Genomic DNA, 25,659 nt, shown 5'->3' on the forward strand with positions numbered 1-25,659 from the left:
TACTTTTTCATTATATTAATAATTGATAACCACACTACTACTTATCGCATTAAACTGTGTGCCCAAGAGAGTGTAACGACTATTTTGGGACGGAAAGAGTACTAAAAGACACACCATGAATGACACGTGTCATCCCCTGGAGTATTCTTGCTTTTGTTAAATATATATTTTTATTAAAGAAACTTTTGAAAACTTTTGAAAAAATAATAATTTCATTCCCTCCTGATCTTCTATTTTGTGGCAAGAATTTTAAATAATACTTAATCTGTTATGAAATATTATGTGGATGCCCTTTATACCCCTAATATCTTTCCAGAATATTCTAGATCTTAGGGATTATTGTTCTTCAAGCAAACCCTATTCTATTGTATATATATACATAATTGTTCATGGAATAATACACACAGTTGTTCTCTCCCAACTTTCCTCTCTTTCTCTTTATTTCACAACACGTTATCAGCACCAAACCCTACCCGACTGAGCAAACGAGGAGAAAAACTACCGTTATCGAGGTAAGTTCAATTACCCGTTATATTACTTAAATCTGATATTCATATTATAATTATGTTATAGACCGAATCATATAATAGATTGACACATGCCTTATTGTTATTAAAGCTTGATATTAATTGGTTAAGTTTTGTGCCGCAATTGTTTATTATTCATTGTTTTAATTTTCCATATGATTGCCGCAAATTGGTTAAGATTCCCACATTCGTATCGCATCTATCTCTATTCTATAAGCCAGCTCCTGAGGATTTTTTTTGGTAAATTAACTTTTCGTGTCCCCCATTAAGTTTACAATAACACCCTTCACTGTTTAACAGTATATGCCAGACCCTTCCAGTTTGTAACGCCCAAAACGTGATTAATGGCCCATTCTATGCATGTCAATTACCACAATAACAGTAATTCTGATTATTAACTATTTTAAAAAACAAATTAATTATTGATTTAAAAACAGAATCTATTTTTGGCTAATTTTTTAAACGTCAATTTAAACATCTAACTTTGTGTGATATTTCCTAATTAAATGTTTAAAGTTCAATCAGGAATCAGGTAAGGATTATAGAAAAATGGAAAGAATCCTTTTAATCCCTGCCTGTAATCTCTCACCAAATCAGGAAAGGGATTTAAATTTTCCTGTAATCTCTCCCTGTAATCTCTCATCCCTCACATCAGTAAAGCAAAAGGAATCAAATAAAATTACAACTTGATTACTGTTTCCAAAATTACAAATTGATTGATTACAGTATGTAAACCTAATAATCTCTGTAAAGAGTTCCAGAGTTCCATCAGATGTTCATTGTGAAAAAGCTCCACCACCGCCAATACACGTAAGTAGACTCTTCTCATCGATTAATGCACAAAATATAAACAAATTCTGTGTTAATAGAGATATTCAACTTGAGCTATGTGCAATTGGTTATTGCAATGAAATGAATAAAGAAAACAATTTGTAATTTTATAAAGAAAACGGGTCATTGCAATCAAATTGATTATTCGTTATTTTTTGCAGATGAAATTTGTCAAATTTAATTAAATATCCATATTTGTCAAAATTATGATATTGTTTAAAATCAATTTACCAATTTTCAGAGTGCTTTATTTAATTTGACATATTACATTTTGAAATAAATCATGGTTTTGCAGGATTTACTTTCAGTTCTACGTTCGATTTTAAGTTGGGTGTTAAATTCAGCACGGCATACAATAACCAACGACATAAGGTATGTGCCCCATCAGTCTCTTCACCGAAAAATAAATAGCAACACATGCTTCTATTGATTTTAATTAATTATTTCATGCTTTTAGTTTTTCTTAAGAACATCTTATTAAAAGTCCTTCAATAGAATAGTTAGCTATTGTTCGAGAAATTTTTTAAGTAGGGTTCACATCTCCATATCAGATGTCAAATAATAAAACATCTTAATTAAATGTCCACATTTGTCAAATTTATGATGTTGTTTATAATCAAATTTACCAATTTTCAGAGTGCTTAGTTTAATTTGACAGATTTTTGATTAAAATCATGAAAATCTGGAAAAAAAAAATGGTTTTTGCAGGTTTTACATTCAGTTTAACGTTCAGTTTGTAAGCTTATCATCTTTTAACAATAACCAAGGACACAAGGTATGTGCCCTATCAATTTCTGACACAAAAAATAAATAGTTATATGCATGCTTCTATTTATTTAAGATTTTACATCATGCTTTTAATTAAGTAAGCCTGTTATGATTAGTAAATCTCTACTTTCAGATTTTATTGGTTCTGGGAATGCAATACACTAAAATAAAAACACAATCAAGTGAAAAGGACACACAAAATACGGACCTTTTTGCAGTTAATAAAGAAGAGGGAAGATGAATCGTGTCATTTTGATGTACCTACATAAAACATTAAAAAAAATCATTAAAGTTCTATGGAACTATGAAAGTAACCAGAACAAAAAAAAAGGGAACTTTTAGATGACCGAAACTTTAACAGTTTTGATTCACACAGGTTAGCTATAAGTCTTTATCCAATAAATATAATTCCTACAATCACAAACTCCGTGTAAGTTTAGGAATTCATGATAAACAAGGTTGTCGTCGATCGTTATAATTAATGTTTAATTGGCAGGGCCATAGGGCATATCAATTTCCTAAAAACCCAAAAATTACAGGTCCAAATCAAAATTCAAGAACAGATGAACAGTCAGTCAGTCAACAAAGTGAGATCAACAAACCCAACAAGTCAGATTGAATAACAATTACATATTCAACAGAAAAAAGTACAAAATTGTCGAATTTCAACCTTTTCAGGAACCCATAAACACACTACTGCAAGTATTTCAAGATAAAGTGATCAGACTCTCAGAAAGTATTTCTCAAAACACACTACTGCAAGAACACCAAAATTGACGAACCATAAACACACTACTGCAAGAATACTAAAATCTAAGATGTCTATTTCAAACAGAGAAACTAATAGGCTTAAAAGAACCTATAAGTCAATTCAATCCTGATCGTTAACATGCAACAAAAAATATTATTAAGCCATATTATTGTATTATTGCAAATATTACGGCTTTAAATAGGACAACCTTAATGAAATTAACAAATACTCCGCAATCAAAGTGAAAAATAAACAAATACTATTATGTTGCACAGGTGCGTGTGGAAATAGAACTATATGAACACGAATTTTCACAAACATACAAACTCCATAATAAAGAAGAAGCCACACCATATTCTCACAATCCCAATCTTATTAACTCTCAACAACAAATCATACCACTACCAAATTACAAAAATCATGCAAAGAATTGACTAACAAATAGTTAAAAATCTCACCAAATTAAAACAAAGGTAGTTAAATTCAGCGCTTATACCAGCGCCTCCCACAGCGCCTCCCAAAACACATCTGCATCTGCACCTTTCTCTCCAACCCATAAAGCCATAGAGGGCACGACATGCAAACCAAAAGTGAAATCAAAATTAGTTAAGCAACAATTTAGCAAACGAACTCCAACTACAATTACTTAAGCAACAATTAATCCTCAAATTAATCCCTGAATATCAATTAATTACCCCCAAACCCTTAAGAACCATTAATCCTCAAATTAATCACTTAAGCAACAACTAATTTATTCCACAAATTGCTTGAAAAACGCTTTAATTAATGAACCAACAATTAATCCTGAATTTAAACCCTAACTATCAATTAATCCTGAAACTAAACCCTAAATTACCAACAATTTTCGTAAATCAATATTTTGCATGAAGTAATGAATGATGAAAACCCCAAAAAAATCATTTGAACAAACCCTTTAAACCCCCAAACATTTCCCCGAAACAATTAACGAAATTGATCGAAAATAATAGATATTAACGACATTCAAAATATCAAAATATTTGCTAAAATAACTCCTGATCAGGCAATTTTAAATACCCTCGAACCCCAACAACATAGACAGCTTAATTGACGAAGAGATGAGGAATATTACTTGTGCATCGTCGACAATTCCAATCGACAGCGTTTCGATGACTTAGTTGAGTCTCCAACAAACGAACCCCATAAAACGAACTACAGGAGGAGAGAGAGTCTTGATATAGCTTATTCTCTAGTGAAAACTCGAGGGGTAGAGACTTAGGTGAGTAATTTCGTCATTTTTGAGTGATAGAGGAGGAGATCGAAATGAAATAGGAGGAGGAGAGTGAACCAAAGATTCACAGAATGATGAGAGAGCAGAAGGAGGGGACGCATCGCCATTTTTTAGGAGGGGAAGGAAGAGAGCAGCGAATTGAGGAGAGAGAAAGAAGAGATAAAACAAGAAACAAAAGGAAATAGACAGGAGACGGCGGTTTGAGGAGAGAGAAAGGAGAGGTAGGAGGAAAGAGTAAGGAGAGGTAGGTTAACCATACTACAGATCATGATTGGGCTTTGATAAGAAAATGGGCCCATTTATTCGCTTTAATACAGTACTCTCCATTAAATAATTAAATGTAATATATTTTTAATGACCTAATAAGAATAAAAAACATTAAAAGTGTAAATTTATAATCTATTTTAAATTAAAACGTCCTTCTTATAGGAAAATATAAACAAAAAGCATCAAAGTATAATATATTAATCTAATTAAATTAAACTTTTATTTTAGCGGAAAAGAAAAACAAAAAACATCAAAATAAACTATTTTATTTTAAATTAAAATTTTTGGTTCAGCAGAAAAGAAAAATAAAAGGATACAAAATCAATATTTACATTATTTTAAATTAAAACTATAATTTTAGCAGAAAAGACAAACAAAAGGAATCAAAATAAAATATTTACTTTATTTTAAATTAAAACTTTTGCTTTAGCATAAAAGAAAAATAAAAGGTCATCAAAATAAACTATTAATTTATTTTAAATTAAAACTTTCGTTTTAACAGAAAAGAAAAAAATTTGGCATCAAAATAAAAAAAATTATTTGATTTTATATTTTAAATAAAATTTTTTGGTTTAGTGGAAATGAAAAACTCGATTTTAATCTAAATATAATATTTTTTAAAAAATGATTAGTGATCAATTTACATTATCCACTCTCCAATATAATTCGTACAACATTTGTGATTTTTTATTTACGACTGTGTTACTAATTTTGGTAGGGATATTATGATAGATTCAGTAACTGGGCAATTGAGTTATATCAAAGATATTGTCGGTTATTATGACCCACTGCAGTGTCCTCTACTGTTTCCTTATGGTTCTTACGACTGTGATTTAAACAATCGAAGTTCGACTGGTAATAAGTTGGCATGCCGGGAATTCTATGCATACACGTCTCAGGTGCATATTTCTAATAACTCTTTTTGTACGTGTTATTCTTAAAATCTTATACTTATATTTTTCTGACCAAAACAAGTATTTTGTGTTATAGACGCGACAAAATCTTAATTCTCCAACCTTGAGAGCCGGTCGTCTACTCCAACAATTTGTTGTCGATAACCGTGTCAAAATGCAAGCCAATAATTTGAGGTGGATCGCACTCAACCAAGAAAAGATACGTGCTGATTTATATAAGGGTTTAGAGGATTCTTTAAATGTTGTAGAGCATAACTGAGATTCTGATTTTTTATTGAGATATGTTAGTTGCACCGAAAATAATATTAACTTTAATTCATACTTTCGCACGCATGGCGTGCATATAAGACTGAAGGTGATAATGTTGCGTATGTTCTTTATATTGTGACAATATGCTTTTTTTCCTTAACTTTTCAACCATGAATTTGTGATGGAATCTTCCAATAGGTATTAAACCATTGGATAAAAATATTTTCTGAACAAAAATATAGAGATAGTCATTATTCTACGATAATAAATATTGATTTATTAATGTTGGTTTACATGCACTCTAAAATTCACGCACGCATAGCGTGCATAAAATACTAGTACTATATAGTAAAAGACACACTCGAAATGACATATGTCACATCCTGATGAGTCCTAACATTTTCCTTTTTAAAATCCTTCTTAAATATATTTAATTGATACAAATGATTATTAGGGTTTATTTTTACATTAATGGCATATAAATATAAAAAAATACCATACGAAACAGATTACGCGAAAAAAAAAATGAATCCCTAAAAAGTAGCTCACGAATGATGAACATATTGTACAATCTTCTTTGTGAGTGAGTTACCTGTACAATTTTCCTTTTTCCTTTTTTTCCTGCCGAAAATATTTCGCCATATTTTAAAGAATCCTAAAAAAAACACCAGGAATGACACATGTCATCTCCTGGTGCGTCATTAGTATTTTTTAAAAATATTTTAATTGAAGAATCTTTTAAAACATCTGATTTTCTTCCTTCTATTTAATATAATAGAAGTATATATGAAAAAATAAATTATGATTTCATTTTTTACGGAAAAGATAAAAAATAATATTAATACTGATTTGAAGAATATACGAAATATATTTTAGTAATGGAAAAAAAATTCACAATTGTTTTGATAATACTATTTCTATAATAGAATTTTTTTTTCCATTATACTTTTAACCTACAATAGTAAATAAATTAATTACGTTGCATGTGTTATTATACCACCATACCCAAACAAAAAAAAAGTTATTTATTTTTTATTTATGCAAAATAAGTGTTAAAAAGTGGGTTCAACAAAATTACTTATAAACTCAAAAACTAATTATATATCCGGTTTATAAAATAGGGTGTTATAACTGATATGGTTATCAAATCAATACATATCCAAAAATTTGGATAGATCGAGGGTACGGGTATGGTTTCGCTTACAGATATTAATCAATTCCAAAAGAAAATTTTACCTAATGTCTTATAAGTTTTTTTCTTATATTTTCCCCACTTAAGTATTTTTGTCGAAACGCTAAACTACTAAAATAACATTAATTACTTTAGACTTCAAATAAATAATAATTTTCTCTGAATTTTCCAACAATTGTTGATAAGACTTGATTTTATTTTAATTTAAAACTTCTTTTAAATAGGGTATTATAACTGAGATGGTTATCAAATCAATACCATATCCAAAAATTTGGATAGATCGAGGGTACGAGTATGATTACGGTTATTAAAAACTTTTTTTAAATAAATTATTCATAACAGGAAAAAAAAATATTTAGTCTCATCCATGCGTTGCACAGGACCTAACCTAGTTTATGAATATATTCAACTTGATTATAAAACACATGCAAATATGAATAGTAAGGCGTTTGAGAACGATAGGGTTGGAGAAAGAGTTTTTTACGGTGAGCTAGCATTTTGACTATATATATATAGTGTGAAAAATTTACATCGCTCGACATACGATTCTTAGGTATCATAAAATATACGACATATATCTGTATGGTACATTTACAAGGTTAATGTAAGATAAAAATAAGTAAAAACACTTTATGTTTATTATTCTCGTTCTACTTTAAGGTTATTATAAAATCAGCTTAAACAAAATCCACGAATAACCATCAACATTGATGATAATGTTATATGCATCATAATTTCTTCTAAAATAGCAAAGAAAAATGATTATTAATTAAAATAATAAAAATAAATGAGAAAAATCAAGACGTCATAAAAATAAGTGGAAAATATATAAAATAAAAGTATACTACCTCTGTAATGTATGTTGATATAGTTGATTGTATAAAAAATATAACGAAAATTGTTGGTAGTCAAATTTATTTATAAGGGGGGTATGGGAGATGAGAGCGAGGTTGGTGGTTTATTGGAAAAAATGTTTAGTTTTCTTGTACTCTTATTATTTTTTGAAGTTAAGATTCTAAAAATATTATTAAGTTATAAGTACTAATGTTTTTTGATTTGCGATTATTTATTTCTATGTTTTTCTTTGTGTCTTTTGAGTTGTTGTTATTTTTTCATATAAGGGCGTCTTTTGAGTTTTTACAATTTTAATACAAGTATTAATATTGAATAATAATATTTTAATGAGTCAATCAAAAAAGAAAAATAAAGTAACGTACAAAGTAGACTTCAAATGCAGCATGGGCATCATGTAGACGCGATGGGGAGATCGGGGGGACTAAGTGTGCTATGGTCGGATACTGTGGAGGTTAATATAATCTCAGCTGCATCACATTACATTGATTTCTAGGTGAAGGGACTGTTTACAGGGGAGGAATGGAGGTTCACTGGATTTTATGGGTGGGCAGACAGTAACCAAAAACACTTATCATGGGAATTATTACGCCTTTTAAAGACCGCCTCGCCCCTCCCATGGCTAGTGGCAGGTGACTTTAATCAAATTTTATTCGATGCTGAAAAGAAAGGTGGAGCTATACGAAGTCAGAGGGAGATGAAAGAGTTTCGGGAGGCGCTAGATGATTGTGAGCTTCAAGAAATTGGGTATACAGGTGATTTGTTTACTTGGTGGAACAAACAAGAAGCCCCTAATGCGGTGTTTGAGAGGTTAGATAGAGGTGTGGCTTCATTAGATTGGGTGGTGTTACTACCTCATGTTACTGTAACGCACCTCCCACGCGATAGGTCGGATCACAAGCCTTTGAAATTCTCATATATGCCAGTAGGGGGGGAGAGGTAGAAAAAAGTTCAGGTTCGAGGATATGTGGTTATCCTCTCCGCGGTGTGAGAATGTAATTAAGGAGGTTTGGAATCCAGGAGATGGGGAAGGAAATGTAGCTGACATCCTTGAGAAAATTAAAAAATGTGGAGAGACCTTACTTAAGTGGGATAGGGAGGAGTTCGGTAATGTGCAAGCAAAAATAAAGGAGGTGAGGAAAAGAATGGCTTATCTAGATAACTGTAATCCCACGAGTGATGTTGTTAGTGAAAGAAAAAGGATGTCTGACTCACTTGATGAATTGTTATTGGTTGAGGAGACTATGTGGCGCCAAAGATCGAGAGTGATGAATTTGGCGGAGGGGGATCAAAATACAAAATTCTTTCACCAGAAGGCGACTAGAAGGAAGAGAAGGAATTTCATTAAGGGTGTGAGGGGCAGTAATGGGGTATGGGTTGATGATCAGAGGGAGGTGGCTAAGGTGGTTGTGGAGTTTTTTACTCAATTATTTACCTCAGCCGGGCCACATTCTTTTGAGGAAGCACTGATGGGTATTAACAGTAGGGTCACGGAGGAGATGAATCAAGAGGTGGTGCGACCTTTTGACCCGGGTGAAGTTTATAATGTGTTGTTTCAGATGCACCAAAGTAAGGCCCCGGGCCCGGACGGTATGAATGCAAATTTTTACCAGAAACATTGGCATATTGTCGGGAAGGACGTGACTGATTGTGTGATAGGTGTGTTAAATGGTTCCCGCAGCTTTAATGATGTGAATAAAACTCATCTTTTTCTTATTCCAAAAGTGAAAAACCCATCCTCTTTTTCAGAATATAGGCCTATTAGATTTTGTAATGTGATTTATAAGATAGCCTCAAAAGTCCTGGTAAACAGATTGAAGCCTTTTCTATCAAACATTATCTCCCCTAATCAGAGTGCGTTTACTCCTGGGCGGCTAATTACAGATAATACATTGGTTTCGTTCGAGACCTTTCATTATATGAGTAGTGCAAATTTGGCAGACACGAAAGTATGTCGGTGAAGTTAGACATGAGCAAGGCATATGGCAGAGTAGAGTGGGTGTTTTTTCGGAGAATTATGGAGAAAATGGGCTTTCATGTTACTTGGATCCGCATGGTATTGGACTGCATATCAACTGTTTCTCATGCAGTAAAATGGTGAGCCCTTTGATGTTTTTGTACCGGAAAGGGGGATTAGACAAGGAGATCCGATGTCACCTTATCTTTTCATTTTGTGTGCAGAAGCTTTTTCTAGCCTGTTACACTTATAGGTGAATAGAGGTGAGCTGAAAGGAGTAAAGGTATGCAGGAGTGCACCGGAAGTCTCACACTTGTTGTTCGCCGATGATAGCATAATTTTTTGTAGGGCTGAGGAGAAGGATGTTGGTGCTTTAAAAAGGGTGCTTGAGTTGTACGAGAATGCATCTGGGCAAAAAATAAACTTCAGTAAATCTGAAGTAACTATGAGTGCAAATGTAGGAGTAGAGAGACAGGAGGAACTCGCAGTAAGTTTGGGGTTTACTTTGGTACAAATGCATGGGAAATACCTTGGTATGCCCACATGGATTGGGAGGTCAAAGAACCAAGCCTTTGCCTCATTTAAAGAACGTGTCTGGAAGAAAATTAAAGGTTGGAAGCAACATGCCTTGTCTTATGCAGGTAGAGAGATATTATTGAAGGCGGTCGTCCAAGCGATACCCACATACTTGATGAGTCTGTTCCGGCTTCCACAGGGACTGTGTCGTGACATAGAGCGGATGATGGCGAGGTTCTGGTGGGGATGCAAAGAAAATGAGAAGAAGATACATTGGATTTCCTGGGATAAGCTGTGTTCGGGTAAAGCGGAGGGAGGGTTGGGTTTTCATCACATAGCAAACTTCAATGAAGAAATGCTCGCAAAGCAAGCCTGGCGTCTGCTACAACAACCTGATACACTGGCAGCAAAGGTTCTCAAGGCAAGATATTTCCCTTCTGGCGACATTCTAAATGCAAGTGTAGGAAATAGACCAAGTTATGTCTGGAGGAGTATCTGGGGCAGTAAATGGGTAATAGAAAAAGGATGTAGATGGGTGATAGGGGATGGTAAATCAGTTGACATATGGAGGGATCAATGGCTTGGAAGACCACCGTCTTTCCGCTCAATCTCTCCAAGGTCAGCAAGCAGCAACGCTATGCATGTCTCAGACCTCATTCATGAAGAGTCGAATTCTTGGAAGGAGGAGGTCGTGAATCAACTTTTCTTACCATTTAAAGCTGCTGAGGTACTTGCAATACCACTGTGCTCAACACCTTTAGATGATATTTTTGCGTGGTACTACTGTTAGGTTATGATACATATGAATAAACATAAATCATGCGGAAAAACCATAAAACCAGGAAACATATTATTTACACATAATCATTTAGCATAATTCAGATGCATACACTTTGTTGCGTGCCCTCCCTAGCTGCGCCCGAACCGAACAAGAACAAGTCTTTAGGACTCCAAGTGTCGTCCCTCCGTAGATAGTCCACAGCACGTCCGGATCCGCCTTAAGCTTGACCAACTAGAATCGCCCTTAAGTTTACATAGGATTTTCGGCTATTTTGGGTTGCAAGTGTTTGGCTGATTTTTGCTTAAAAATCTTACCTTTGAATACTTCAAAATCGTCTGTTAAATATGTGACCCTAGGCCCTTATTTATAGAGTTTATGGAAAGGAATTATAATCCTACTAGGATATGGTTTTATTAATTAGAATCTTATTAGAACTCTAAATAATAAATTTAATCTTTTAGGATTAGGATTTAATCAATGCACGAATTCCAATAGGATTAGGATTCGTTACGAACACGAACACACACACACGCATGCATGCCCGTACGCAGGCCTTGCGGCCCACGCCGAGCGCACAGCGCATGCGGCCTCGTAGCCCATCAGCTTCGTGCGCGCCCGACAATGCTTGGCTGGGCCTGGCCTTGCGCTGGGCCTGGTCGAGCACTTGGCGTGTGGCTTGCTGGGCGTTGGCCTGGCCTTGTGCTGGGCCTTCGTCTAGCAAGCCTCGTCCGATGCTAATTCGTACGATACGCTTTCGATTAAATTCCCGAATCCGAAATTCATTTCCGATATGAACAATATTTAATATTTCCGATTCCGAAATTAATTTCCGTTTCGAACAAATATTTAATATTTCCGTTTCCGGAATTATTTTCCGATTCCGATAATATTTCCGATTCTGACAATATTTCCGTTTCCGGCAATATTTCCGATTCCGGTAATATTTCCATTTCCATTAATATTTTCCGATACGTACCATGTTTCCGTTTCCGGCAACATCTACAACTTGGATAATATTTATATTTCCGATACGATCCATATTTCCGTTTCCGGCAATATCATCGTTTCCGGAGTATTCATTTGCTTGCCTTTGACGATCTTAGCTCCCACTGAAACCAAGATCCGTCGATTCTGAATATCCATAGATGGAGTATTTAATGCCATTAAATACTTGATCCGTTTACGTACTATTTGTGTGACTCTACGGGTTCAGTCAAGAGTAAGCTGTGGATTAATATTATTAATTCCACTTAAACTGAAGCGGCCTCTAGCTAGGCATTCAGCTCACTTGATCTCACTGAATTATTAACTTGTTAATTAATACTGAACCGCATTTATTAGACTTAACATTATATGCATACTTGGACCAAGGGCATTATTTCCTCCAGTCTCCCACTTGTCCTTAGGGACAAGTGTGCATTTCCTAATTCCTTTGTCGCTCGATGCTTGCTCTTGAACATAAGGTAAGAGTTGTCATCCTTATTATGTCCAGAGGTGTTTCTCGGTTTCAGAGTTCAACTGATCAAATAAACAGATAATCATAGCCTATGATTCATCTGAGCACGGCCATGCATTTTACAGTTTCTAGCTCTCCAAGTGGCCTTGTACAACTTTTAAGCATCTCATCCCGATTTATGAGAGGACAATCCCAATCTTGCGATCTTGAGATTAGACTTCGTTTGATAGGTGATTACCTGAGCGTTGCCTTTATAGCATCCTTTTACGGTGCGACGGTTGGTCAACGTCAAAGTAACTAGTTCTCAAACAAGTAATCTCAAATCACTCAGGTATTGAGGATTTATTGTCTAATAATTTTAATGAAATTTACTTATGACAGATTTTCATCTCTTACAGTAAAGTTTCATAGGTCTGTCCGATACTAGTCTTCCCAAAGTAAGTATCTATGCAAATGATTACGACATTGCCATGTCCACATAGTTCAAGAAACAGAACTACTAGTCATCTTGCATTCTAGTCATCTAACGTTTTCTATGCGTCCATCTTTATAGAAAACTCCGATCAGGGACCATTTTCAACTTTTGACATTCAAGTTCACTTGATAGACATTTCTTAGTCACAGGACTGGTCCTGTCAGTCTATCTTGAATATTTCGTCAAATTGAAGGGACTCATCATTTAATAAACCACAAATTAAATGGAAAAATGAATTCTATTCATTATTGTGAATGATTAACCAATAATGTTTTACAAAGAATTAAACTCTAAAACTTTAAAACATTAAACAAGGACATCAAAGCCATTCTCCAATATGCTTGATTCCCATAGCTGCAATGTGCGAGTTGTGCTTCGCCTGCGGCAGAGGTTTAGTCAATGGATCTGACATGTTGTCATCAGTTCTAATCTTGCTTATCTAGACTTCTTTTCTTTCAACGAACTCTCGTAGAAGGTGAAATCTACGAAGTACATGCTTGACTCTTTGGTGGTGTCTAGGCTCCTTTGCCTGTGCAATAGCTCGTTATTATCACAATACAGGGCTATTGGTCCTTTAATGGAGGGGACTACACCAAGTTCACCTATGAACTTCCTTAGCCATATAGCTTCCTTTGCTGCTTCATGTGCAGCAATGTACTCCGCTTCAGTTGTAGAATCCGCAATGGTGCTTTGCTTAGCACTTTTCCAGCTTACTACTCCTCCGTTGAGGCAGAAGACAAACCCAGACTGTGATCTGAAATCATCTTTGTCGGTTTGGAAACTTGCGTCCGTATAGACTTTAACAATTAATTCATCATCTCCACCATAGACCAGGAAGTCATCTTTGTGCCTTTTCAGGTACTTCAGAATATTCTTGGCAGCAGTCCAATGTGCCTCTCCTGGGTCTGACTGGTATCTACTCGTAGCACTGAGTGCGTACGCAACATTCGGGCGTGTACATATCATAGCATACATTATTGAACCAATCAATGATGCATATGGAATCCCATTCATTCGTCTACGCTCATCAAGTGTTTTTGGGCACTGAGTCTTGCTTAGAGTCATTCCATGAGACATGGGTAGGTAGCCTCGCTTGGAGTCTGCCATCTTGAACCTATCAAGCACCTTATTGATATAAGTGCTTTGACTAAGTCCAATCATCCTTTTAGATCTATCTCTGTAAATCTTGATGCCCAATATGTACTGTGCTTCTCCTAGATCCTTCATCGAAAAACATTTCCCAAGCCAAATCTTGACAGAGTTCAACATAGGAATGTCATTTTCGATAAGTAATATGTCGTCGAGATATAATACTAGAAAAGCAATTTTGCTCCCACTGACTTTCTTGTATACACAAGATTCGTCTGCGTTCTTGATGAAACCAAAGTCACTGACTGCTTCATCAAAACGTATATTCCAGCTCCTGGATTCCTGCTTCAATCCGTAGATTGATTTCTTTAGCTTGCATACCTTTTTAGCATTCTTTGGATCCTCAAAACCTTCAGGCTGTGTCATAAACACAGTTTCTGTTAAAACGCCGTTTAAGAAAGAGGTTTTGACATCCATCTGCCATATTTCGTAATCGTAATATGCAGCGATTGCTAACATTATCCGAATAGACTTTAGCATTGCAACTGGTGAAAAGGTTTCATCGTAATCCACACAGTGGACTTGCCTGTAACCTTTTGCAACCAATCTAGCTTTGAAAACTTCAAGTTTCCCATCCTTGTCCTTTTTCAGTTTGAAAACCCATTTGCTTCCAATGGCTTGGTAGCCATCTGGCAAATCGACCAAATCCCATACTTGGTTTTCAGACATGGAGTCTAATTCAGATTGCATGGCTCCATGCCATTGCTTGGAGCTAGGGCTCGTCATAGCTTGTTTGTAAGTCGCAGGTTCATCACTTTCAAGTAATTGAACATCATAGCTCTCATTCGTCAAAATACCTAAGTATCTTTCCGGTTGAAATCTATATCTCTGCGATCTATGCGGGGTTACATCTCTAGATTGTCCATGATTCTCACCAGAAACTTCTAAAGATCTTTGAGTTTCATCCTGAATGTCATCTTGAGCATTCTCTAGAGTTTGTTGTTCGACTCGAATTTCTTCGAGGTCTACTTTTCTCCCACTTGTCATTTTGGAAATGTGATCCTTTTCCAAAAAGATACCATCTCGAGCAACAAACACCTTGTTCTCAGATGTATTGTAGAAGTAATACCCTTTTGTTTCCTTTGGATAGCCCACAAGGATACATTTGTCAGATTTTGGATGAAGTTTGTCTGAAATTAATCGTTTGACGTATACTTCACATCCCCAAATCTTAAGAAAATACACTTTTGGAGGCTTTCCAAACCATAACTCATATGGAGTCTTTTCAACAGCTTTAGACGGAGATCTATTTATAGTGAGTGCGGTTGTATTTAGTGCATGTCCCCAAAATTCTATTGGAAGTTCGGCCTGACCCATCATTGATCTAACCATGTCTAGCAAGGTTCTGTTCCTCCATTCCGACACACCGTTCCATTGTGGTGTTCCAGGAGGAGTCAATTCTGATAGAATTCCACATTCTTTCAGATGGTCATCAAATTCATAGCTCAGATATTCACCGCCTCTATCAGACCGCAGTGCCTTAATCTTCTTGCCTAATTGATTCTCTACTTCACTCTGAAATTCCTTGAATTTGTCAAAGGATTCAGACTTATGCTTCATTAGGTAGACATAACCATATCTACTGAAGTCATCAGTGAAAGTGATAAAGTAGCTGAAACCACCCCTAGCATTTGTACTCATTGGTCCACATACATCTGTATGGATTAAACCCAATAGTTCAGTTGCTCTTTCTCCAACTTTAGAGAAAGGTTGCTTTGTCATTTTGCCAAGTAAACATGATTCGCACTTGCCATAATCCTCTAAGTCAAATGGTTCTAGAATTCCTTCCTTTTGAAGTCTTTCCATGCGTTTCAAGTTAATATGGCCTAATCGACAATGCCACAGATAGGTGAGATCTGAATCATCCTTTTTGGCCCTTTTGGTATTTATGTTATAAACTTGTTTGTCGTGATCTAATAAATAAAGTCCATTGACTAATCTAGCAGATCCATAAAACATCTCTTTAAAATAAAACGAACAACTATTGTCTTTTATTAAAAAGGAAAATCCCTTAGCATCTAAGCAAGAAACATAAATGATGTTTTTAGTAAGACTTGGAACATGGAAACACTCTTCCAGTTCCAAAACTAGCCCGGAAGGCAACGACAAATAATAAGTTCCTACAGCCAATGCAGCAATCCGTGCTCCATTTCCCACTCGTAGGTCGACTTCACCCTTGCTTAACTTTCTACTTCTTCTTAGTCCCTGTGAATTGGAACATAAGTGTGAGCCACAACCAGTATCTAATACCCAAGAAGTTGAATTAACAAGTGTATAGTCTATAACGAAAATACCTGAAGATGGAACGACTGTTCCGTTCTTCTAATCTTCCTTTAGCTTCAAGCAATCTCTCTTCCAATGCCCCTTCTTCTTGCAGTAGAAGCATTCAGATTCAGAAGTGGGTTGACTGACCTTCTTCTTTTCAGATTTGGCGCCAGTTTGCTTTGTTGGGCTGACCTTATTGCCACCCCTCTTAGCATTCCTCTTCTTTTCAGATTTTTTGAACTTGCCCCCACGCACCATAATCACATCTTGCTTATCACTTTTGAGCGTCTTTTCAGCAGTCTTCAGCATACCGTGAAGCTCAGTGAGCGTTTTGTCCAGACTATTCATACTGTAGTTCAGTTTGAACTGATCATACCCGTTATGAAGAGAATGGAGGATGGTGTCTACAGCCATTTCCTGAGAGAATTGCTGATCCAGCCGACTCATATTCTCAATGAGTCCAATCGTTTTGAGAAGATGTGGACTTACGGGCTCGCCTTTCTTAAGCTTGGTCTCAAGAATTTGCCTATGAGTCTCGAATCTTTCGACCCGAGCCAGATCTTGGAACATGTTCTTTAACTTACTGATGATCGTGAAAGCATCTGAGTTGATGAACGTTTTCTGTAGATCTGCACTCATGGTTGCAAGCATTAGACATTTCACATCCTTGTTGGCATCAATCCAACGATTGAGGGCTGCCTGAGTGACCCCTTCGCCTGCGGCTTCGGGCATCGCCTCTTCCAGGACATACTCATTTTCTTCCTGCATAAGAACTATTTGCAAGTTCCTTTGCCAGTCAAAGAATTTTTTCCCGCTCAACTTCTCCTTTTCGAGAATTGATCGAATGTTGAATGAATTGTTGTTTGCCATAATTAAAACTACAATTGAAAAAGAATAAACAAATAAATAATCATTTACAGTTTCTCTTAATAAACTTAAATTCTAGCATACATGCATAATTCAATGTTCATTAAGCATTTTATTCAAGTTATGTGTTCCGGCAGGTGTGAATAAAATGATTCCAAGATCCTAAAATCCATTGAAGAATTAAGCACATTATGTATTTAGACTCAATTCTAAAATATTTTAGGTAATCAAAAGCCTTTTGCTAATAGTCTAGAAACTACTCTTGGTTGATAGGTACGTCTCAGAACTTATTAGGTAAACCTATCGATTTTGCCACGACATAAAAGGACTCCTTACTTATATCGTTGAGTTTCACCAAAACTAACATGTACTCACAATTATTTGTGTACCTTACCCCTTTAGTATCGATAAGTAACACCTCGCTATGGCGGAAAACTATTACTAAGATCGATGGAAAAAGGATATCCAAGTAAGTGTTATTTTGGCATGGCACCTTTTAACTCAATTTTTTTTTTTTAAGTTTGGAACTTAAGGCTCTTACTATGTTGGTTAGATTTTAAGTGAACTAAAATCCTTAATCATGCAACATAATCAAGCTTCGATCTCATGCATATTTAAGACATATTTAAAAGTAATAAATAACTTAAAACGTGCATAAGATAAATGTGATCTAGTATGGCCCGACTTCATCTTGAAGCTTCAACTTCAAAGTCCGTCTTGAAAATCTCCGTGGGAGGCGCCATTTTCTTCAAATAGGATAAGCTATAATTAAACTAATTACAACTATTTGATGGTACGCAGACCATATTTGAATTGAAAAACAAATTTGGTGCTTTAGACCAATTACATTCAAATTAATGGTACGCAGTCCATATTTTCTATCCTATTTGGGCCATACTAGTCACTTCATAACCTGCAAAAACAGTACATATACAATATATACCATTCACCCATTCATTATCATGAATGACCCACATAGCTGGTTAGTAAAACACGTTATGCATCACATAAATATTTGCAGCAATTAATCAAGGACACCAATAATCTACCAATTATTCAGTCCTTATTAATTCTAATCAAGTTGTTTAACCTTAAAGGATCTGTAGACCTAATCAAGAGTTTATGACTAAAATTTCTCCCACTTAAACCAATAAATTCATATGCTTTACTAATTTTAAACATAAAAATGTATTTCTAGTCTAACCGGAAACATACAAATTTAATTAAAATTTAAAGCTCATATATATTTATAATTGAATCCACTTATTTAATTTATTTTCAGTCGAATTTAAATTAATTTAAGGTTTTTTAATTTTAGTAAAATAATTAGAATAAATTAAAATTTATAATAATTATAATATTCAAAATTAAAATCCAAGAAAACAATTTAAATTATTAATTTTAAAATTAATCAAAATTACTCGAACTGAAAATCTCAAATTAAAATTTAAAACGATTTAATCGTAACTCAAGGTACGCACATCACCACGCAACGCACAGCCATAGGCCACACGCACACGCAGCCATCGCTGGCCACGATGCGCGTAGCCTCTGTGTTGTGTTGCGTCTGCTGCTACTCACCCTCGCAAGGCACCGCTCGCTGCACGCGAGCCAGCGCTCGCTGGCGCGAGGCAGTGCGCGCTGTGGCGCAGCTCGCTTGCTGCCCACACGCGACTGCTCGCTTGCCTTGCCCCTCGCCCACGCCCATTACATAGCACACAAGGCCAGCTCCTTTGCATCACGCGCGCACTACGCTATGTTGCTCGCTGCATTCGTACCGCACGGGCGACGAGCTCCCTTGCTCGGCGTCGCGTGCCCGCACTATACAACACCCCTTAAGGGTAACACGTAGCTTCCATTGCTTTGTGCGTGCAATATTCATGAGCGTTTTCATAAAAATTTTTAATTTTTAATTTAAAATTAATGACAAATTAATAAAAACATATTAATTTCATAATTTTAGGGCGAAAAATCGAAAATTTACTAATCAATTAATTTCCGATTAACATGGATTCAAATCTAGGTCATAAAAATTTAAAATTTAACATAAATTAACAATTTTTATGGTGGATTTTAATCATTGGTACCTAATTAAATTATTAATTAATTATGAAAAATAAATCAATTCTAAATTATTCGAATTTCAACAAATTAATCATAATTACAAATTAGGTTGTATAATTAACAAGTCTAGGCATTCATAATTGTTAAACATATACAGTAGGTCAATCAAAAACTCAAGATTTATCAACAAGAATCGCAAATATTCAATTTAACATCTTAAATTTACAAACCTTTGCGTTCGAAAAACTAAAACCTCCGAAAAGTCATAGTTAGGCTTCGAATTTGGGAATTCTGGGTTCGGCGAAAAAACACTCTTTTTGTCAAAATTTTAGAATTCCTTTTACATGCGGAATTGACACAAAAATCACTCGATTTGGATGAGTAACGAAGAAACTGCCGAAAAACTGCGTACATATAATTAAATAAACGCAATTTGCAATTAATTACGAAAATTAATCACCCCTTTAATTCTTTGCAAAATTTTAAAATTTAACCATGTTCATGCAATTTAGATTATGAAAATAATAAGAGGCTCGTGATACCACTGTTAGGTTATTATACATATGAATAAACATAAATCATGCGGAAAAACCATAAAACCAGGAAACATATTATTTACACATAATCATTTAGCATAATTCAGATGCATACACTTTGTTGCATGCCCTCCCTAGCTGCGCCCGAACCGAACAAGAACAAGTCTTTAGGACTCCAAGTGTCGTCCCTCCGTAGATAGTCCACAGCACGTCCGGATCCGCCTTAAGCTTGACCAACTAGAATCGCCCTTAAGGTTACTTAGGATTTTCGGCTATTTTGGGTTGCAAGTGTTTGGCTGATTTTTGCTTAAAAATCTTACCTTTGAATACTTCAAAATCTTCTGTTAAATATGTGACCCTAGGCCCTTATTTATAGAGTTTATGGAAATGAATTATAATCCTACTAGGATATGGTTTTATTAATTAGAATCCTATTAGAACTCTAAATAATAAATTTAATCTTTTAGGATTAGGATTTAATCAATGCACGAATTCCGATAGGATTAGGATTCGTTACGAACACGAGCACACAAACACGCATGCACGCCTGTACGCAGGCCTTGCGGCCCACGCCGAGCGCACAGCGCATGCGGCCTCGCAGCCCATCAGCTTCGTGCGCGCCCGCCAATGCTTGGCTGGGCCTGGCCTTGCGTTGGGCCTGGTCGAGCACTTGGCGTGTGGCTTGTTGGGCGTTGGCCTGGTCTTGTGCCGGGCCTTCGTCTAGCAAGCCTCGTCCGATGCTAATTCGTACGATACGCTTTCCGATTAAATTCCCGAATCCGGAATTCATTTCCGATATGAACAATATTTAATATTTCCGGTTCCGGAATTAATTTCCGTTTCGAACAAATATTTAATATTTCCGTTTCCGGAATTATTTTCCGATTCTGACAATATTTCCGATTCCGGCAATATTTCTGATTCCGGTAATATTTCCATTTCCATTAATATTTTCCGATACGTACCATGTTTCCGTTTCCGGCAACATCTACGACTTGGATAATATTTATATTTCCGATACGATCCATATTTCCGTTTCCGGCAATATCATCGTTTCCGGAGTATTCATTTGCTTGCCTTTGACGATCTTAGCTCCCACTGAAACCAAGATCCGTCGATTCTGAATATCCATAGATGGAGTATTTAATGCCATTAAATACTTGATCCGTTTACGTACTATTTGTGTGACCCTACGGGTTCAGTCAAGAGTAAGCTGTGGATTAATATTATTAATTCCACTTGAACTGAAGCGGCCTCTAGCTAGGCATTCAGCTCACTTGATCTCACTGAATTATTAACTTGTTAATTAATACTGAACTGCATTTATTAGACTTAACATTATATGCATACTTGGACCAAGGGCATTATTTCCTTCAACTACGACAAACACGGTGGCTATACAGTCAAGTCGGGCTATCACTTCATCACGTTCTTCAAAGGTGTGTTAGAGGGTGGGGCAGGGGTGTCAAATGTTGATGTTTTATGGAAGAAAATATAGAGGTTAAACATCCCACCTAAGGTTCGTTCCTTCATTTGGAGAGCCTGTCGTCGCGCATTACCAACTTGTGTGGGTCTGAATCGAAGGCTGTGTAGTATTGATGTTATTTGTACGAGATGCAAAAGTGGGGAGGAGAATGACATCCATGCTCTTTTAAGATGTTCGTGGTCTGCAGTGGTTTGGGAAAAGGCAGGACTTGAAGATATGGTGGAGGGCTCACATTTCCTTTTCTTTGCTGATTGGTTTAATTGGGTACTAAAAGCTACGAGCCGGGAGAGTGTGGAGTTAGTCTACATAATTTTTTGGAACATTTGGTTCAAGAGGAACCGTGTCAGGCTGGGAGGAGAGCATAGAAGACCTGAAATGGTGGTAGCCATTGCCAATGGGTTGTTAAATGCGTATCACTTGGCAAAGTTGGAGCTTAAACCTGCTGGAATGGGGGGACTGCAGCGTAACCAAACGAAGTGGGAGCCTCCCACGGTGGGGTGGCTTAAGCTAAACTCAGATGCTATATTTGGGGAACAAGGATGCGGTTTGGGGTGCGTAATTCGGAACCATGAGGGAAGTGTACGAAGGGCAGGGGTCTCACAAGTGAAGCATATGTGGACTGTGGAGGTTACAGAAGCAAAGGCAATAGCCTTGGGCCTGCAATTCGCTAGCCAATGTCTGGAGCGGAAGATTGTGGTCGAATATGATAACCTGTCAAGAAGCTTAATGATGGACATTTAGATGGGTCATATTTAGGTGTTATATTACGTGAGATAAAGCAACTAGTTAGTAACTTTGAGTTGGTTTTCTTCAACCATGTTTATAGAGAAGCTAATGAGGCGGCACATACAATAGCACATCTCAATCCCATAGTTTATTCTGTGAGAGTATGGGTTGGAAGTGTCCCTAGTGTTCTTGAGGATGTAATAGCTTCAGATTTTTGTTTGGCTTTAAATAACACCTAAGGCCTCTTACTAAAAAATTAAAAAAAACAAAGGAAAAATATGGAGGTGACGGAGAAGTGGACACATGTCACATATTTAACTATGGTTTGAGTGTTTATAGATTAGGTATAGATAGATGAATGGACTTCGATAGTCTTTAGACTTAACAGTTGAGATTGATAGCGAAAAGCATTCTACATGCTTAAATAAATAATTAATTAGCTTAATTAGTAGTACGTGTTGGTACATGTTGTTTACTAATTTAGTGGTAAATAGAACTCGTTATAAAGGAGAGAGAAATAAAAAAAATTTGGTCACTGTAGAATTTTCGTTAACTCGTTATAAAGGAGAGAGGAATAGAAAAAAATGTGTGGTATGCATTTGGTATTTTTAGTATTACTTAAGAGACCGGTTCTTTGTTATAACAAGTTAGCTTTCCATTTTACCCAAAAAGTTCTTTGTGTCAAGTCACCTACTAGTTTCGCCACTAACTACACGCCGTTCATTGTATATTTTCGTTAACTCAATATATAGGAGAGATGAATAATCATTAATAACTATGGAAAACCCGTCAATAAAAAAACAAAAAAAAAACTGTGGAGACAGTTTATGACGATTAATTAAAAAAACTATCTTATGGTTGTGGGTTACTCATTTCTCTTTACATATAAGGGGAAAATTTGAGATGGTGCACCCTTGACCATTGACCCTTGTGCAACCTAGAAGGAGAGATAAATTTATGAGGTGATGGGCCTAATGCACGAGGCAGTGAGTGCCGGGAATTGTTTCTAGATTTACGAAACACTGTCATGAGTTAATAAAACGGGTGTATTATCGTCCGTCGGATTTAGTTAATCCAAGGGTTAAGAATACTTCTCACGCTTCTCACCTTATATACACTTCTCACGTGAGCCTAAACCTATATATAAATTTATATATATATAAACAAAATAAAATAAAATATAGTATAAGCCAATGACTCAATATAACCAAAGGTTGAATAATAGCAAACCCTGTGTTAAATATCTACAATTAGGGGTCTAAGATTGTCAAATTGTCCTTTTATTTTTATTAAGTCACTAATAAAAAAGGTAATTAATCAAATGCCAGCTGAGAAATGGCTTAATTAACGGCGAATTTTAATTAGTATGAGTTAATTACTATAATTAGTGTAATCCTTGACCTTCTTCTTCTTTACTTGCATGTCAAACCCCTCTCTATATATAATTTATTCCTTTCAAGTTCCAACCACAACCTAATTAAAGTACCCAACTTATTTCTCTGGATCTCTTTAGTACAAACATGGCATCATCACTTAAGATATTCTCCGCAGTTCTTTTCCTCTTCATTATTTGCCAACAGGGTAAGTTGTTTGTCATCGTCTGTCTCGTATATAGATTCTGATTCACATGAGAATTTTCTTACGGTGAGATTTTTCTTATGACGAGAATTTAAATGTGCATATTTTTTGAACTAATTAATTGTACATGTTTTTTGAACTAATTAATTGTGCATATTTCTTTAACTAAATGTTTCTAATATTTCACTTAAATGAAGTGTGTGTATTTTTTACTCAAATATTGCATATTTTTTTGTTGTTTTTGATTAAATCAAAAATTATATTCAACTCGAGAAAAACAGGTGCGCAATTAGTTTAAAAGTTATGCACATATAGTTAGGGTTGTGCATCAGTCCAAAACCAAGAAAATTTGTGGACCAAAGACCAAAGACCAAACTGGTTTTTTCTAGTGTTGTCCGGGTTTAGGGCGGATTGGACCAAAATTATTGAATATGTCTCCATATAATTTTTTGAAGCTATTTATTTCCTTAACAAAATGGGTTAGAAAATCTTACAAACTTCAATTCTCCATTTTTAAGGGAGTATAGATGGATATAGAAGATCAAAGAGTAGGAAATCAAAATAAACACGAATTTAGGGCCCTAAAGAAAAATAATGATTTATTTAATTCAAATTGGGTCAACCGGTCCGGACAAGGTGGAAACCGAAAACCGAAATTTAAAAGACCCAAAACCGGTCCGATTTCAGTCTAATTTCCGGTCCGGTTCGTATTTCAAACACCCCTACATATAGTTCAAAAAAAATGCAAAAAAGTTTCTTATGATAAGATATAGTTCTCCCTATAAGTCGGTTCTCGCAAATGGCTTGGTTGTGATTTCTCTGTTTTATGGACCATGGTGCACAGCAGGGTGCACCAAAATATGTGCATAAGCAAAAGGACATGATACTACGACAAAAAAACATGCGATATAATATTTCACTTTTTTATTATAAAAATTAATAGTATGTTGTTTCACTATTTATTAAAAATATAAATATAAATATAAATTATATTCATGTTCTTTTTACGTAACCAAATGTTCTTTTAATTATATATTAATATTCTTAAGGTGTACCATGCTCATTGTGCACCATGGTCCACCTTCTAGAAATTACGCTGTTACCAGCTTAAAATAGTTGTAATCCGTCTAATCTCTTTTTAGCTAGGTTGGCATATTTTATTTTACATCATCCCTTAAAATAATTGCAGGTAAGAGTTACAAATGTGGTGTATCAGACATAAAAGTAACAACAGAAAGAACAAGAAACATAGTAGAAGGTCAACCAGAATATGCAGTTACAATTAGCAACAACTGCTCGTGTGCTCAATCTGGTGTTTACTTGAGATGCCTTGGTTTTAGCACTGTGTTGCCTGTTAATCCAAAGGTTATGAAGGTGAAGGGTGATAGTTGCCTGATCAATAATGGTCGTCCGATCGTCAAAGGAAAACCAGTTAGCTTCAAGTATTCTTTTTTAACACCAACTGATTTGGCTCCTCAGAGATCTCAAATTTCTTGTTGATCAGTGGTGGATTTTGAACTATTTTCTAAGGGGTGTAAAGAGAGTACTCACAAAATATTACTTATAATATTAGAAAAGTGAAATAAAAACTTTGTATGTTATTACGTACGCAAATAGTATCGTGATAAACTAATAATAACTTCTATTATTGGCAATTTTGTAGTCTCACTAATTTTGAAAAGAGCAGAAATTAGACTGCAAAATTATAACGCTCATGTACTATCCCAAGACGTTTGATATGCAGAATGGGAATTTAGAATTTTACGATAATATATTGTGTGGCGGTCTAAAAGAGTAAGGTTATCCGCACTTGTTCTATTCTTTTAGTTACCGTTTATTGATGTTATTGGTTTTATTTATTGTAGTTATAAGTTACCTTATTTTCAAGGCCATTAGCTTAAATGGTATAGCAATGTACAATATTGTACATGGTGTGTGCTCAAGCCCCACATAGCCTACTACTTATATTACACTTGTGTATTGGTGTATTTTCATTGTTGGCGTTGTATTGGTCGTAGTTGTAGGAAATAATAATGCATTCGGAGTTTTTTAAGTTTGGGCCCGGTCGGGTTAAATAGCCCATTGGATCGGTAGGACTTGAACCCATCTTGTTTTGTTTCCTTTTCTTGTGAAACATATAAGTACTCCCTATTATTCTTTTCCTGGTATATTGCAATGTTTC

At 35.5% G+C, this 25,659-nt stretch overlaps 2 protein-coding genes and 1 long non-coding RNA gene across 3 annotated transcripts; all 3 read left to right on the forward strand.

Annotated features, from left to right (window-relative positions):
- The first annotated feature begins 2,064 nt into the window (after positions 1-2,064).
- On the forward strand, positions 2,065-5,648 carry LOC130466811 (uncharacterized). The gene is made up of 3 exons (XR_008926959.1): positions 2,065-2,133; positions 5,133-5,313; positions 5,405-5,648. It is a non-coding gene; the product is annotated as an uncharacterized lncRNA (long non-coding RNA).
- A 2,938-nt stretch (positions 5,649-8,586) lies between these two features.
- On the forward strand, positions 8,587-21,914 carry LOC130467258 (uncharacterized). Its single transcript, XM_056835718.1, has 4 exons — positions 8,587-9,426; positions 9,563-9,718; positions 9,832-10,871; positions 21,311-21,914. Exons 1-4 carry the CDS (start codon positions 8,587-8,589, stop codon positions 21,912-21,914), a joined length of 2,640 nt encoding a protein of 879 aa, XP_056691696.1.
- Positions 21,915-23,347: 1,433 nt separating this feature from the next.
- On the forward strand, positions 23,348-25,295 carry LOC130466812 (TPD1 protein homolog 1A-like). Its single transcript, XM_056835396.1, has 2 exons — positions 23,348-23,480; positions 24,667-25,295. Exons 1-2 carry the CDS (start codon positions 23,420-23,422, stop codon positions 24,975-24,977), a joined length of 372 nt encoding a protein of 123 aa, XP_056691374.1. The 5' UTR covers positions 23,348-23,419; the 3' UTR covers positions 24,978-25,295.
- The last annotated feature ends 364 nt before the right edge of the window (positions 25,296-25,659 follow it).

The sequence above is a fragment of the Spinacia oleracea genome, chromosome 2 (genome assembly GCF_020520425.1).
Source record: "Spinacia oleracea cultivar Varoflay chromosome 2, BTI_SOV_V1, whole genome shotgun sequence".
Classification (NCBI taxonomy): domain Eukaryota; kingdom Viridiplantae; phylum Streptophyta; class Magnoliopsida; order Caryophyllales; family Amaranthaceae; genus Spinacia; species Spinacia oleracea.

Coding starts and splice junctions, on each gene's coding strand:
- LOC130467258 (XM_056835718.1), top strand. CDS start 8,587: ATGTGGTTATCCTCTCCGCGGTGTGAGAATGTAATTAAGGAGGTTTGG. Junction 9,427..9,562: donor AGATAGCCTCAAAAGTCCTG/GTAAACAGATTG, acceptor CAAATTTGGCAG/ACACGAAAGTATGTCGGTGA. Junction 10,872..21,310: donor TTAGATGATATTTTTGCGTG/GTACTACTGTTA, acceptor GAGATGCAAAAG/TGGGGAGGAGAATGACATCC.
- LOC130466812 (XM_056835396.1), top strand. CDS start 23,420: ATGGCATCATCACTTAAGATATTCTCCGCAGTTCTTTTCCTCTTCATT. Junction 23,481..24,666: donor CTTCATTATTTGCCAACAGG/GTAAGTTGTTTG, acceptor AAATAATTGCAG/GTAAGAGTTACAAATGTGGT.